Source organism: Euprymna scolopes, chromosome 14 (genome assembly GCF_053919585.1).
Source record: "Euprymna scolopes isolate OS-2025 chromosome 14, ASM5391958v1, whole genome shotgun sequence".
NCBI classification, from domain to species: Eukaryota; Metazoa; Mollusca; class Cephalopoda; order Sepiida; family Sepiolidae; genus Euprymna; species Euprymna scolopes.
The window spans coordinates 48,322,713-48,339,525 of NC_136495.1; the positions used below are offsets into that span (position 1 = coordinate 48,322,713).

A 16,813-nucleotide genomic window follows, 5' to 3' on the forward strand; every position below is an offset into this window, starting at 1 on the left:
CTTGTGTCCCTGATAGTAGCCCTCTACATCAAAGTGGCACTGTGCATTGTTTGGGATGAAAATGTAATAAAAGAAAAAATTATAAAAAGTATAGATTAGATATATTTCAGTACAATGTATAAAGTTAAGTATGTATATATATGTTGATATATGTATATGTACTGGATTCACTCCTAATCTAATTAATTTTTCAACACAGCTGCCAGGTTTACTTAAATTTTGTTTCATGTGACGAATGTGAAAAGAGATAGAAGCCATTTGTTAAAATTCAGATACATCTGATTTTTCTGAAATTAGAAAATATTCCCGAAATTTCAATTTATTTGGAGCATTTTAACAGAGTTTTGGAGTGCATAATATGAGCATAACATGTCATTTAAGAATTTAAGCAAACCAGATTTGTATCAAATTTTATTCATAGTTATTAGATAATTAAGCAAAATTCCTTGAATTTCAATTTCTTAAGACCTACCCCTACACAGTAGAGATCCCTAGATGTAAGAAGGCCTTCTACTCTAATAGACATTTTAGACATTTTCTAGAATCAAAATCATCTAATGAATGTTGATCAAAATTAAAATAAGGATTCTAGACATAAGGCTAAATATCTTGATTTTAATCTTGAGAACATTTTTTTTATAATAAAAAGAAAAAGTAACATTTGACTTGAGAAGTTGACTGACTGCCAATTTGGTCACCACGAAAAAGTTGCTGAGATTGTCCATTTTCCTGAGTTATTTATGAGAAAATGAATTTGTCATCTACTGTCTGCAGTTGCTTTGCATGAGGTTTTATTCCGAAAAAAAAAAAACAAACAAAAAAAACCAGTTCTTCCCTAAAATGTATTAAAATCTTTATATTTTAATGAAAATAACATCACCAAAGACTAACCAATGATAACACATTTTACTGATGTCATGATTATGCAACATCTCGTGTCAAATCAGTCTACGTTTATTCAGCTCATTAATTTAAAGATGATTGAGATAACCCGATGGCAGTTTCCAAATATATAGTACATAATTATAACAAACAAACCATTTTAAATTTTAAAAGAAGGAAAAAGAAAATGAGAAAATTTAAAAACAAAGAAATAGAAATGAGAGAAAAAAAAAAGGGAGGAAAATACCCTAAATGTGCCTCTTTTGTACATATGCGATTCTCTGAAAACTGCCCGATCGATATAACTGGCAACTCCTCCGACACAAAGCGTTTCATTTAAATGCGAATGATTGCTTAAACCAGCTGGACCAATGTAACCACTGCAAAAGAAAAAGTTAAGTTAAATGACTTAGAGTTGTTCGCTTATTTAATAACTGTACTGTACCTGGTGTTGACTACGCTGCTCTGAAATGGAGATACTTTGATAAAGAGGTCATAACCTTGAAATATCTATAAAACTTGGACATAATATAATATGATATTGATAAAAGATGAAACAATAAGTAAAAAGAAAATTAGGTACTTGTTTATATTAGTGATCTTTTGAACTAATGCATTTCAGGTGAAAAACATTATGTGCTTACTTGTCATGATGAAATTAGTACAAATTCCAAAAAATTACAAAAACGATTCAGCAGAAAAATAATTACAAGTAAAAATAAAAATTATCGAGTTTAGTGATTTGAGTTTTATCATAGGTTTTAATGTTGGAGAGTTCGCAATATCTAGGAGGAGGTCACTGCAATCAATAACTTTGACTTGCCACCTTTGATTTTAAATATGTATTGCCATCTTTAAACACAATATCTGAGAACGTAATTGTGACTATTTCTTTTGTTTAAAATATTTCTACAAATCATTTACTGGATCATTTTTTATAATGTTTTAAAATTTATACTAATTTTACTATAATGTTTTCACCTGAAATGCGTTGGTTTAAACAATCACAAATGTAAACAAGCACCGGAAATTATTACATATTGTTTTCACACAGTTTTATTAGTTAATTCCTCAGCCATTTTTTCAGTTCATTTGGTGCTCACATTTTTGCATTGTTTAAAATCTCTCTCTCATATATGTACTAGGCTGACAAAAAAAATTGCACACTGTAATAGAAATTATTTATTATGCATAAGTTATTAAATAATGAGTATTTCTGCACTTTATGAATTGTGCTAATTTTTAGATAGGATTTTCAAGTTAAATTAAATTTTTATGGAGTCTTATTTATCGAACTTGTACAGAATAGTAACCCCCCAATATTAAGAATAAGTTTCTCAATAATAATATTATAATTTCAGCATAATCTGTAAACTGCAAAAGTTACCAAAACACAATAACTATTCGTCAACATTATGATCAATGATTCAGACTTTAGTCAAGTTAAAATGACAAATATGAGAGTTGCAAAAACTCATGGATGGACAGAACTACTATGATGTAGAAGATTTGCTACTCACTTACACAAATGAATGCTCGTTATATTGTATGTGTAAATTATTATTATTGGTATATTGTATACATAAATGGTACCAAATCTTCTATATCACAATTGTTCTGTCTGCTCACATGTTTTTATGACTTACATCTGAAGTTTTGATATGATGAAAGACAGATCAATGTTTTTGCTACTTTTTGGAAACCAATGCTACCGAGCAGAAAGAGACTAATTTTGGATTTTTTTCTTTTATCATATTTATCTGGCTTCGCAAACTCACTTTTTTCTAATTTAAACAATCTAACCTGAGCTTAATATGTGATACAATGGATCACATTTTTTTCCAAGTTATTAAAATCTATCAAGTTGACTTACCGGCCACACTGAGAAAGCTTGACCCCGAATGTAACAGAAATGTAGATGACCAAGAGGGTGATACTGACAACCCAATCCGGCCAATAGATGACCACTTCTTGGATTGGAGTCCACCACACAAACTAAAAAAAAAAAAAAAAAAAAAAAGTATTGAAAATAAAAAATAATAAAATAAAGATATAAAAAGAACAAATAAACCACTATGGAAAATCTGGGTTCTTCAATTTGTCACTATCAGGATCTGTTGTTATCTTCCTTTGTGTGTAGTAAATAAAGACATGTCAGGTATGAAATGAAGATAGCAAAGTTGCTTCTGTGTTTGTGCAAACACCACTCCTTTGTATGTTCTGGGTCAAACCTTTTCTAATTTCATATGCAACTGCTATGCCGCTACAATCCTTTAAATCAACTTATCGTAGTAACATGTTGAGTAATTCCATTTCTTGAGAAGGCTTATAATCATTCTCATTTTAATTACGGCACAAATTCAGAATACTCAGGTGATGAAAATATACGTTTGGACACAAAAGGTAGGCATTTTCATTTTAGTTATTAGGAAAAAGAAATTTGTATTATTTAGATTCTTTAAACTACTGTTCTCATCTTGACTGTTATGTTCACAGTGTTTCAGTCAATATAACCTCTGATCTTTTTCAGGTGTATCATGTTGAACTCAGGAATTTTTCTGTTGAACTTGGAAATTTGGACGGAATTTCAAGCGGAACCGTTTATTTACTTAATGAGGGTAGCATGCTCTTTTGTTCTGTCAGCCATGACTGGATAGAGGTCCTAAGTAATTCGCAATTGTATTTTCCAATGGCCCACACTGAGAAATGAACCTTCAATCTTCAGGAGAATATCACTTTTACAAATGATTTTTCCAAGTACTCCAACCACTGTGCCATGGATCTTTGCCAAGTTCAACAAGATACACTTGAAGAAGATCAGAGGTTACACTGACTGAAACATTGTGAAGATGAGAACAGTAGTCTGAAGAATCCAAATAATATAAATAAACAATTCTCATCCCAAAAATTCAGAAAAAGAAAATTATTTTTGTATTTTGTACCTGGTGAGGATCAGCTGCTTTTGCAGAAAACATGTGTGTCAGACCAACAATGAAATATGTGACGGCAAATCTTTGTAATACTCCAGGAATACGCATAGTGGTAACGTCAATGTCTGAAAAGAAAAAAGTTTGTGCTTGTTATCAGGAAAATAAAGGAAGAATAATAAAAACATCTATATATATATATATTTCCTTGCGCGAAAGAACAGGACACAAAATGTTTTAAATAATAATAATAGAATAACAATAACAAAGACTTTCGCTGGTGAGGACTACTATTGACCGTAACCAATTATACAGTCTTTTTGAAATTTTCATCTCTATTTTTATCTTTTATTTAGTAATTAATGATATAGATATAAAATTTTCAATGATTTTTTTTTTAAAAAGTGCAACAGAATGTACATTACATAAAATAAATCCAAGGTAATTTTCTGATTCAATTTAAATTAAATTTTTATACCTTACTTTGTAAAATTTATAAAAGTGCACTTTGAAGATAAATTTCAAATTGAATCTTGTACCTTTATTTTTAAAGCCTATAGTAAAAACATTTTGTTTAACAATTTTCATACCTTGGATGAAATGCTTTTCTAACTTATATATATATATATAAGGCAAAATGTGTGTTCATGTGTGTGTGCACACATTGTGTATGTCCGACAAAGGCTTTTTTGGGGGGGTGGGACTCTCAGTAGGGGTCACTGTTTCTTAGAACTTTTTATATGCTACCTAAATTATATTATCTCTTATTTATGAAAGGGGGGGGGTGTATCTTTTATTTGGGTGACTTTTACACGCTATTTTTGCAGTATTTCTTAGTCTCCGCGTGTTTATTTGGCTTTTCCGTATATAAGCAAAGCTGAATCCAAACAAAGGTGTGTACTCGGGTTTTCGTGCCGAGATATCCAGAAAAGCAATGAGCTTTGATCAATGCAGGGGAAACCCCTTATATCATACAATTGCTATTCATTTGGATACTCCCTTTTTATGGGGGAGCTGGTTTTCTCCAACATCTTGGGAAAACTGGCTTTCAGCCAGAAGTTAAGTCATGTGAGGTTTGATCTCATTAAATTCATACACCTGTCACTGAACTTTTAAATCGTTAAGTTTAAACGCTTTTCACTTCCTGCCCCGTTGTCGACAAGCGGTAAGATGTCAGGCTTTTTCACACTTTCTTTTCCACCTTTGCCTCAAGGCTTTGGGTTCGAGCCTACCTGTCTCCCAAAACATTTAGTTTTACACCGACAAACACCCGGGCAATGCCAGGCACCCACGCTAGTCTATTATATAAAGAAGAATCATCTGTGTGCGTTTGTATGTCTGCTAAAACATTTTGTCATCCACATCTGACCAGGTCGAAACTGGTACCATTTGAAAGGGCAATGCCCCAGATACATATGTGAAAATTATTAAAAAACAAGATTCATTCAGTGACGGTCAACTGGACCACCTTTTGGAAGGGAAGGGGGTCCTTTTTCATGTCGCTTTTTTTACAAGTTATGCATGCGAATCAAACTAAAACTGTGTTTAAAAAGCTTATTTTGCAATGTTATGACATGTGGCCATGTGGGCACAAGCATTTGTCGACCTATTTCACAAATCCTAAAACTCCATGAAAAATCTCCAGAAAAAATACACGATTAAACCCAGAACTCCAACTTACAAACACCCGGGCAATGTCAAGCACCCATGCTAGTCTATTATATAAAGAAGAGTCATCTGTGTGCATTTGTATGTCTGCTAAAACATTTTGTCATCCAATGTCTCCTTCTTCAACATTAGAGGTCGAAATCCAATTGCAGGAGACCAAACCAAACCTCCTCTTCTTAAGCGAAGTTGACATTGGACCGACTATTTCTCTAGATGAATTTGTAATTAAAGGATATTCTAATTTAACACCCAAACCTGACACCCAAAGTTTGCCATGGGCATGGAATATGTGCCTACATTTTAGATGGCTTTTCAAGGACAATCATGGCTGCCCCCTACCTTGATCTTGTGGTGCAATGTGGAAAAAGGTAGTTGATTAATTTTAATGCAACTAAAACCAAGCTTCTATCTTTCCATCATCAATGCTCTGATCCTCGTCTGGCATCAATTGAAATGAATGGCTCCTGTCTTGGGGAGGCTCCATGTTTTCACCCGCTTCTGGGTCTGACCTTTACTCCTTATCTGAGATGGAACATATACATCAAATCTATTGCCAAGCTAACATACTTCTTAACTTCTCGCATGGCTGCTACTGGACGCGGTGACAAGGCAAATCAGTTCCTTCGCTTTTTTCTCTCATACCTATATCTCTCCTGTTTATGTACTCTTTTTATTATGTTTTTTCCGATCATTCTTTTTTATTTATTTAACCCTTTATGACCTGAATTATGATGTAGATAATTAAAAAATATTTATTGGTAATTTTAGTTTAAAGGGTATTGTTTTCAAACTGGAAAAATTATCAAGTTCAATAGTTAAACTATCACTGAGAACTTTTGCATTTCATAAACTTACCTTGATTATTATCCATAGTGTTTGAAAAATGTGTGTTTATGACAACAAACGAAATTGTACACTCTCTGAGACAGATGTCAGCATACTGAATGTAAGCAATGAACAGTTGCAATCTGGACTTATCTTGCATCTACCCATATAATGAACTAATATGTACAAGGCATGTTTGAATCAATTCCCACTTTATTTACAACTGAATTAATTAGTTAAACCAAAAGGTTAATAACCATTGAAAAGTTGTTGTTTTTTCTATCTTATTTTAATCAAGAATTATTGTAATTAGTTTTGTTTTTCTTTTTAATAATTATTGAAAACACTTTTTGCACACTTCTTTTTAGGGAATTATTAAAAAAGTTTTTAAAAACTATTTTAGGAATATTACGTATTGGATACAGTTTTTTATGATGTTTGAAATGTTATTTTAATTTCAATAATTTTATTTTTATACTTTCATAAACATATATTTATTATATAAATTCAAATAAAAAACTTTTATTTTTAAAATTCAATAAAAAAAAAAAACCCTGTATTTCTATAATTTCATAAACATATTTCTTAAAATATTTTGAATAAAATCACTTATTTTTAAATTTTGTTATTAAAAGTAAAAATAAAAGACTATGTTATTTTGATCTGTATAATTTTGATAATTTTTATTGTATATTTTTCAATAATGATCTTTTTTCTTTAAATAAATCGCTTCACAATTAAAATATTGAAGAACAATAAAGTGAACGAACTGATTTGCCTTGTCACCGCTTCAGAAAGCAGCCACAGAGGAAGTTAAAAAAATATGTTAGCCAAGAATAACCAATGGTGCAAGTGAAGCCTACTCTATTCTATAAAGTCATACTTTTGTCTGTTTGTCTGGCTAAAACTATGAAACTACCAAAGACACACTTACAAACATAAAACATTTAGTAGAACTCTCAGAAAGTTATGGTAAAAATATAGAACTAATATTTATTTGGGGTCAGCACAGACTAAAATAGTGCATATGTGTGTGCGTGTGTGTGGGGGGCAATTGCTAAAGTTTACAAGTGAATGACAGGAGGCAATCATAGGGAGGGGGTATGCTAAAAAGCAACATGATTGAGGATGTAGAGAGAGGGAGAAAGATTTTTTTTAACTACTTTCTTACCCATGCTCCTGAGCAACACCAAGTAATTCTACTAGTCTAATAAAAAATAAAAAAAAATAAAAAAACACCAACCTTTAATTGAAAAGCAATTGAGCATAATCCCAAGGGAAAATAACACAATTGTTCTCAATAAGATTTTTTTCAAAACGCTCCGCTTTTTCATTCCTCGTCGTAACATTGATCGAAAGCTGTAGGCCATCGATGTCCCCATGATAAAGATAAACCTGAAATGCAAAATAAATGATAAAATTTAAGTTTGGAACGACAAGATGTTTCTTAAGTTGATGTTTCTTTTAACATTTATTGGACATCAACAATGTGAGGCATTATTAGCAAATATGGTTACTTTTATATCATCCATAAGAATAATACACAGAAGTAAAGAGACTTATTATTTTTAATCACAAAAAAAAAAGTGTCACAGTTAATGAATTCGCAAGTAAAATCAAAGTAAAATAAATAGTCAGTGATAGCGACCCAACGGATCAGCCATACATTGAGCATATAATAATCATGTATACTCATTTTTTAAATTTTTGTACAACCGTAAGACAACATATAGCCACTACATAGAGAGTCTTCAGGTAGCTATCCTCAATTTTACAAAATGCAAGGATCCCACCGCTCTAAAGTATGCCTCACATTGATGGACCAAACCAACATGGGAGGCTGCTTAAGATATGGAGACGATCAAATGATACCCTGATCATGTTGGATAACACAAGAAAAATGGTAATAGACAGAAGTTGGAAGTCATTCACAAAATGTCCAGCTGCAACCATGAGACAAGACAATGAAAAATGAAAATAATAATTGAATACTAGCAGGACCTGCGGAAATTCCACAGGGGATTGATTCATATGCAATATATTGATGTTGGCATTCTTTAGATAATCAGCGTAAATGGAGACGCTCTGATATTGTAGCTATTTTGTTAAAACTGCAAAAGTATTTATCCAAGCTAGCAGGGATACCCAGCATAGCCAGGTCGTAAAATACGCGTAAATATGATATTTTAATTCTTTCAGATTTCGTATATATTATTATAAAGTTAATGTTCCATCGATTTTTATATATTATAAAGTTGTGATTTCAAAAATCGCAAATATATCTATATGACTTGGGTTCATTAGCTTGAATCTAAACCAAATCCCAAACTTATGAATATATATATATATATATATATAAATATATATAAAAAAATTTAGTTCCTTCAGCTATAATCGAAACCAAAACCAAAACTTATGACGAATTCTTGACAAAATTATTTTTAAATCTAAAAATAGATTATTGGAGTGTCATTAGTCATAATCAAACCGAAACCAAAACTTATGAAGAATTCTTGGTAAAATTATTTATGACAAGAAATGGAAGTACATAACAATTAAATGACCTGGATGTAAGCGTGACACAGAAAATAACACACACGCTATCATATTAATATATAGATTTTCTCTACTCTCAATTGTGAACGTAAAAATAATGTTAGAAATAAAAGGAAATATTGAAAATCCTATTTAAACAAAATATTTTACATATGAAATTAAATCAACAAAAATACCTTTTGCTATGACAATAATTCTAATCAAATAACAATGGTTACATTCTTTGAGAAAAGAAACTTATAAAGTGAAAATCCAGCTGTCGTTTAAAGGCTTTAAAAAGCCGTAATATTAAATTGTCCAATTAATGAGTTGTAGTTCCGGCGAAAACAAGAGGTAAGGAACTTTGAAGAATAAAAAGTTAAACCAGAAAGAATATGTGTATTTTTTTATTTTGGAAAGAAAAAAGAATATAATACTTAAAACTTAAAGTTGAATTAGAACAACAGCTTTTGAAGAACATCAACCATGTATACAATTTTACTTAGTCAAGTAATCTTCATATACCAGGTCTATTGCAAACATCGATGATCATGGCTCTCCAGTTCCTTCTGAACTGTTCCACCATGACGTTCTTTGCAGTAGAATTACATGCTATATGGGCAGTGCTCATACAACAATTGTACCTTTGCAACTGCCATCTGGGGCTTGTGTTATAATGTAGTCAGTCATCAACCGACATTGACTATAATTGTGAAAATGTAAAGAAGTGTGAGAGCCACAAGCGTTTGTGTTTAAAAACCTTACTTACATAATCCCAAAAAGGAGTAGTGATTAAGTTTATTATTTAACCAATCCATGCAATCCTTAAAGGGACCAGCAATCACAACAATATTGATCTACATGTACTCCCCAACAACGATTTCCAATGAGTAACGTCACCAAATTTGTCCGTTCCTAGTTCTGATTGATCACTCTATATTAAGCGGAAGGTCCTGTACGACGAATCACCACTTCTCCCACATTGTGAAAAGATCAAAAGGGCAAATCATCTGGCGCTGTTCAAAGTTTGCATCATTAGAGAACAATGATCATTTCAAAACAAAAGAAAGAATAACACTCTGACAACTGGTCTTTTTGGATAAAGTAACAATAATTATTTATTGAAAAATTACTAATTTTTTACAAGTTTTTACTTAGTCTGTTCAGATTTGTGTCTGGACTGCACTCTTCAGTAAAGTCTGGGCGATTTTTGAGTTTAGCGATTTCAACCCTAAGTCCAAGGGCCAATCTCAACAGTATAGAGTCCGGCGGTTGAGTAGAACAGAGTCTGGGCGATTTCTAAGTTTAATAATATTCTGATTAAGATAATAATAAAAAAATAAAACTACACATAGCCAAATCTCCCCCTTGAGATCAACTCCCAGCAGATTTTCCTGGCAAGACCACCAATATTAGAAGATGTTTAACATAGTTGAATAAACAACCATTATTTTTTTTTATCAAAACATCAGTTGATTTTATTTCCTCAAAGTTTTGGAAAAGTTAATTTATTAGCAAATCAATATTTCTTTTTTATGGTCTGGAATAATCCAAAAGCCCTCCTTGAAGAAAAAACAGGATATTTTATTATCAATTTAATTTTTTTTATGACCCTTACAAACATTTAACACAGTTCGAATTTTTTTCTTTCTCTGCTTTTTTTCTTTCTACTGTCTGAATTCCAACCTTTATCTTCATGACATATCAACCCTTTCAATCCGTCAACGTTGTCACATAAACACAATTTCTAAATGGAAACAAAGAATATAAAAAACATTGCTAAGATCACGCTTACCAAGGGAAGACAATATCTGCGACAGTGAGACCATTCCAAGGAGAGTGCTTAAAGAACCAATACTGACCTCCACCATAATTGACAAAGATCATGATGACAATGCTGATTCTGAAAATAAAAAGTTTTAATTGTTAACAAACAAGATTCACAAATTATTTTTATTTTTTTTTTTACTCTTGTTCACCCCCGAAACAAGGCATATTGCCACTTGGACATAAAGAGATATCATTTGGGACTATATAAGGGAATGAACAGGATGTCTGTACAGTCAGGGAGGCAGGAAGCAAGGAGGAAATCCCAAAGTCTAGCAGTTCAGGGGAAGAAACTATTAAAGGTTTTTTGGCATCTAGGAACAAATACATTGAAGGGGTGGGATTTTGCGAATAAACAGGTTTGTCTGAGGTATATATATATATATATACATCTATAATATAAAGCTGAATGTCTGTGTGTGTATGTGTGTGTGTCTGGTCACGAATAGGCTCCTATATGGTTCACTATTTTAAAAAACTGATTACATATAATGATAGATGTATTGAGACACAGGAATGGGTATGTTTGATCTGGCAGAACGGTGGTTCATTAAAATTGTGGGGTCTGCGTACGGGCCTGGTCCACAAAGTATGGAAATAAAAAAAAACGTTTACAAGTGTTTTTGATATAGATGTACATAAGAATACCTTGATAAGTATGTTTTAACTTAAATAGAGATGGTATAATAAAATTGTGGGGGTCTGCGTTCACGCCTGGCCTCCATAAAATGGAAATAGGCACAAACTTTAATAAAGACTTTTCATATCTATCTGCGTAAGTATACTTTGATAATTATGTTTCAGTTTGAAGAAATATGGTATAATAAAATTATGGGGTGTTCGTTCGCGCATGACCTCCATAGAATGGAAATATGTCACAAACTTTAACAAGGTTTTTTAATATAGATCCACAGAATATTGTGATAAGTGTTTCAGTGTGAACAGGTATGGTATAATAAATTATGGAGTTTAACTATTTTATTTTTACTTTCATCATATTTTGCTTTGGTTTTGATACTCCTAAATTCGAAGCTATCTTTACAACCCTTCCTTTTCATAACCTATCATACTTTCATAAATCAGAGTCCATTTTCTGTAGGCTGTTTTTGAACCCAGTCAACAACGGGTACTTTTGCTAGTATATATATATCGAGGGGGTACAAGTGTAATGAGTTCATCAGAGCACATCCCATTAAAATACAAATATAACTTCTTTTATTACAGAAAAAGGAGTTCAATATGGTGTTAGCAGATATTTTCCTTCCCTAACTTAATGCACCAAGGTGGTGGTGGTGGTGGGGTGGGGGTGCAATATCAACGTGGTAGTGCCAGAGCTATGCTGTCTGCAATTCTGGCAACAAACAGTATTAGGATTACAACCAGACTAAGAGGAATCAGGAGGAATCAGCATCAGGACCCGTCATAATTTGGTTGTCTCTTCCTCTGTATGTGGCAAGTAAAGACATACCATACACAGAACCACAAATCAAAGAAGTGAAAGTGACAATGTTGCTTTGTTTGTTTCAAGCCAAACCTTCCCCAACTTTGCATACAAGCGTCGAGCTTGGCTACTCTCGGTGTCAGTTAACGAATAGCTGCGACAAATAAAGACTTCATGCAGACAAGAAAATCCTGAGGCATGATCTGAATGTAGTTCAACTCCTGTAGCAGAGTTATCAGAACCGAAAACCAAGATGCTTTTAGTGTGGTGTCCCATCTATAGCGACTTGAAGATTTTAGAAATTTGGTACTTGTACAGTTTAATCAAGACATTAAAAAAATGAAAATATCGAAAAAAAAAAAGGTTATATTTAGTATATATAGTATATATCTGGTTTGAACTGAATATCTCTGAAAAATTCACTTAATTTGATCGAGTAGGTTTTTTTTAACAGCGGAAAAACACGTTTTTATGACAGCACGTTGAAGGTAGACATCTTTGAATTTTTGTTTGGATTTTTAGAACACGCCACGGGGAGATAACTCAGTTTAAACCGCCGACACTCCCTCCCCATCTTTAATACTAGCTTTTCTTCCTAAAAATCGAACTTTTTACTTGGTATCATAAATTGTTTTTTTGCTGTAAAAATTTTTTTTTTTTAAAATACTTGATGAAATTAAGTTAAATTTTTTTTTTTTTTTCCGGAGAACTTCATTCCATAACGGATACGTACAATATAACCTTTTTTTGATATTTTCATTTTTTAATGTCTTGATTAAACTGTACAAGTACCAGAAATTTTTTAAAATTCAGAATAAACATAGGAGATAGTGTTGATGAAGCATATAAGGGGATAGTCTGATGATCTGAGTGTCCCAAGTTCGAATTCAATCAGTTTCATAACCCTACTTTCACATATGGATACCGACAATCTTAATGTGGTCCTTCCTGTTAGTACCAGATTCCAGAAAAATTGCGGAAACCAATGGCAACAAAAAAATTGGGTCAGTCAAAAAAATCATAATGTGTTTATTTATACAAATTTACTTTACTAAGAATAAACATAGTAATATGAAGTTCAGGGATGGGAGCAACAGTACATGGTGAAAATCCAGGAGGAGTCAGCATATAGATCCTTCATCATCTTTCCAAAGTACAACTTTCACCATGATATGGCCGGCGGTGATATGGCAGCGCAAGATTTATTTGGCTAGTAAAAATTTGGGAGGATTTGGCATGAAAAGCAGCAAACAATGCTGGTTTTGGTGTTGAACGTCAAAATCTGCAATCTGTGACTAATGCCCGGAGCCATACAAAAAGAAAACATGTTAAAAATGTATGTGTAACACCTTTATATTAAGATTTCTACCTCGCTCAATCAGTCTATCTTCTCTATTCCCCAATTCTTCCACATCCCTTTCCTCCATCCCTCTTTCACCTCTGTTCAACCAGTTCCTCCCTCTTGTTTTAATATATTAAAAATAATAATAATCTAAGTCACCCACCTCTTTTATATTGACGAAACCTGGCCCAATTGATGCTCCAAGATTTAATACATTTTTTTAAATTTTAAATATTATTCATCCAGGGAAAGGCTCATGTAGAATATACCAACATTATAGGTGTTTGCAATTCTGAATTTTTTAGATGAGATGTGAATGCTTGAGTTATGTTGATTAATCGGACTATTATTCTCATCTTGGGTGTCATTAGCACAACGTTTCGGTTGCTGCAACCTACGACCTTCTTCGGGTGTTGAAAACATGCTTCAACACCCAAAGAAGGTCGCAGGTTGCAGCAACCGAAACGTTGTGCTAATGACACCCAAGATGAGAATAATAGTCCGATTAATCAACATAACTCAAGCATTATAGGTGTTTGTTTTGCAAGTTTTAACTTTTAGCTAGACACACACACACATACACACATAACTCGTTCTAGCTTTATGTAAAAGTCCAACTTGCTTAATAAAATTAGGATGGCTTCATTTCTTCGTTGTGTCTTCAAAAAAATGTGATTATACATCAGTTTCTCATTTCTTTATGAATACTTTACTCAAGTATTCAGCTTTGGCAAAAATTCCAACACTGGAGAGGGAAGGAGAGAAAAACAATGGCAAAACGAGAAAAAAAAAAAAGGGTGGGAAAAAGAAAAAAGAGAAAAATGTGAAAAAAAGTAAAAGAATAAAAAGGAAAGGAAAAGTGATTCATAATGAAAAAAAAAAGCATAAAATAAAAAAAATAAATAAATTATGTTTCTGTCATTAAAGATTGGTCATCATGGTTTTATATTTTTTTTAAATTGAATTCTTTAGATTTTATTTGTGTGTTGAACAGGAAACTTTGTAAGAATGGATAACAGTGCTTGGGTTAATAGATGTCAAACAATTAAATTAACAGGTTTAGTTGGTAGAGGAAATGATAAGGATGGATTTGAGAGAGAATAAAAAGGGTAAATAAAGACCTGGCCAGAGATAGCTTTTAGAAGATAATTTCTCAATTAACCTATCCGACACATACCAGCGTGTAAAAATGGACATTAAACTGAGTATAATGATGATTAATTTAAAAGAAAACTGAATTTACACAACCCATAAAAACCACACAACCAACACAGATAAAATTGGTATCGTCTGAAAGCTCAGCCTCTCGGCTGACAAATACCCCAAAATTGGCCAAAAACATTAATTTTTTTCAGCGTCAACTGGGCTGTTTTTACAAGGAAGAGGTCACTTTTTCGTCGCTATTTTTGCAAAGTCATCATATGGATTGCAATGACTAAACTTAATTTAAACGGTGACGATATCATATGTCACGGTGGGCGCAGTGACTAAACCGTTTGCTTTTTTTTTTTCCACTTCCTTTTCCTCTTAGCATTACAGGTTCGAGCCCGCCTCCTTACTACTTTTTTTTTTTTGCATTTGCATTTGCATGGGTACTTGCTATTTACATTTTTTTTTTTGAGGTTTGGTTAATTTTTTTTGTTTTAAACATTGTTTTAAGGCTCTGTTGATCAATACTCTTGCCATAAAACCTCTCCACACCCGGGCTACACTGGGTATCCTCACTAATAATAAATAATATACAATATTCAATATATATATATATATATATATATATATATATATATATATCTCAATCATTACTAAGAATATTTCTTAGACAGGAGTTGGGTATTTCAAAATTCCTGGGTGTCAGTGATATGCCTTAGAGTTAAAAATTTTTTATACCTAGCGATTTATAAATTAAAATGAACTTGATCAAGACAAATGATTAGCATTTATTAAAAGAAAGATTTTATTTTATTTGTATAACTTACCCACGGAATGCATCCAAGGATTTTAGACGTTCTTTGACAAGCAGATGATTATTGAAACTTTCCGTATCATCAGCAGGGTTGATGCTGTCAGGTGAACCCAAATCCTGTTTAATGTAAAAATCTTTAAACTGTAAAACTGTGAGTTAAGGCAATATAGTTAGACAAAAAGAAATTTCCAGGTACATACAGATGCAACCAATTGTAACTAAATAATTTTGCCTATTTTTTTCAATGTTATTTTTATTAGTTCGGAATATGTAACATTTTCTTCTGTCGTTTCTTTTTTTTTTTTTTTTATTGAACATGAAATCTAGTTTAATAATGATGATTCATCAGTGTTATAATTTTTAGCATAAAATATGTACATATATAAAGATCTATAAAATGTTTTTGATACTAATATCAATGGAAATCAAAAAATAAAAATTAAAATAATGCTTACAGCTTCAATTAAACTTTCCTGGGTAAAACGAGAAAAGATTCTCCGAAAGATGGTACTACTGAAAATGGAAAAGGTTTGAATTTTATTACATTTTAATAAATGGTGAATAAAAGACAAAAACAAAACAAAATCAATCAGCTTCAGAAAGGATTCATTTTGGGATGTTTACCTAAATTGATTGGCATTGTTTGTTTACAGTATATCAACCCGTTTTAAGGGACACGTTCATCATCACATGATGTTGTTAGGTGTTCCATCGTCTTTCATCATTGACTATTTCAGATCTTTGAAAATGATACTTTTTCCTCTTGGTAACCTAGCTGGAATGGATCACATCTCAACCAGTGTTCAGATAGCAAGATACTATGCCACCATAATTCTCCCCTTTTTAACCACGATTATATTGAAATGTTCTATTGTTTTGGCTCTTCTCTCATTTATCCTTTACTGTTCAAATCTGAAATCTCTGGTCAGAGAATGGACCACGCATCCATTGCATCTTATATTTCCTGGAAGACATCTTGCTTTTCATCCCACATATTGATAGTTCCTCAACAGCCCTGACCGTCCAAGTGATCTTCCCAAGTGACTGATATTTCTAACAGAACAGAGTTGCTAGTTACTTGTTTGTAATCATATAAATCCTCCTAGGCATTATCTCCCTTGAGAAGGATATGTCACCTCAAATTTTGCATGGGCTTTCTGTATGTGGAACACATTACCATGAAACTGCTTCCCAGCAGATTGCAACATGGTCATCTCCAAATCCAATGTCAACAAATTCCTGTTATGAAGCATCCCCACAAGTCCATTGCATTAATCTTTCCCAATCCTCTCATAATATTCTTCATTTGTTAACTAACAATCATTTGATCTCATTAACCCTTATCCTTGAGCAGCTTTGGCCTTGATAAGCGATACCCCCCCCCAAAAAAAAAGCACTGACAT

The 16,813-nt window shown here is 32.4% G+C and overlaps 1 protein-coding gene across 1 annotated transcript in view; it reads right to left on the reverse strand.

Moving 5' to 3' along the window:
- Positions 1-16,813, reverse strand: part of LOC145292984 (heparan-alpha-glucosaminide N-acetyltransferase-like) — a 77,164-nt gene that overhangs the window by 13,747 nt on the left and 46,604 nt on the right. Inside the window, exons 6-12 of the mRNA XM_080139226.1 lie at positions 15,866-15,923; positions 15,424-15,527; positions 10,633-10,740; positions 7,546-7,697; positions 3,825-3,937; positions 2,756-2,877; positions 1,130-1,262 (exon numbers count right to left, since the gene is read on the reverse strand). Coding sequence (XP_079995352.1) covers positions 1,130-1,262; positions 2,756-2,877; positions 3,825-3,937; positions 7,546-7,697; positions 10,633-10,740; positions 15,424-15,527; positions 15,866-15,923 — 790 coding nt within the window. The remainder of the gene's footprint in view (positions 1-1,129; positions 1,263-2,755; positions 2,878-3,824; positions 3,938-7,545; positions 7,698-10,632; positions 10,741-15,423; positions 15,528-15,865; positions 15,924-16,813) is intronic.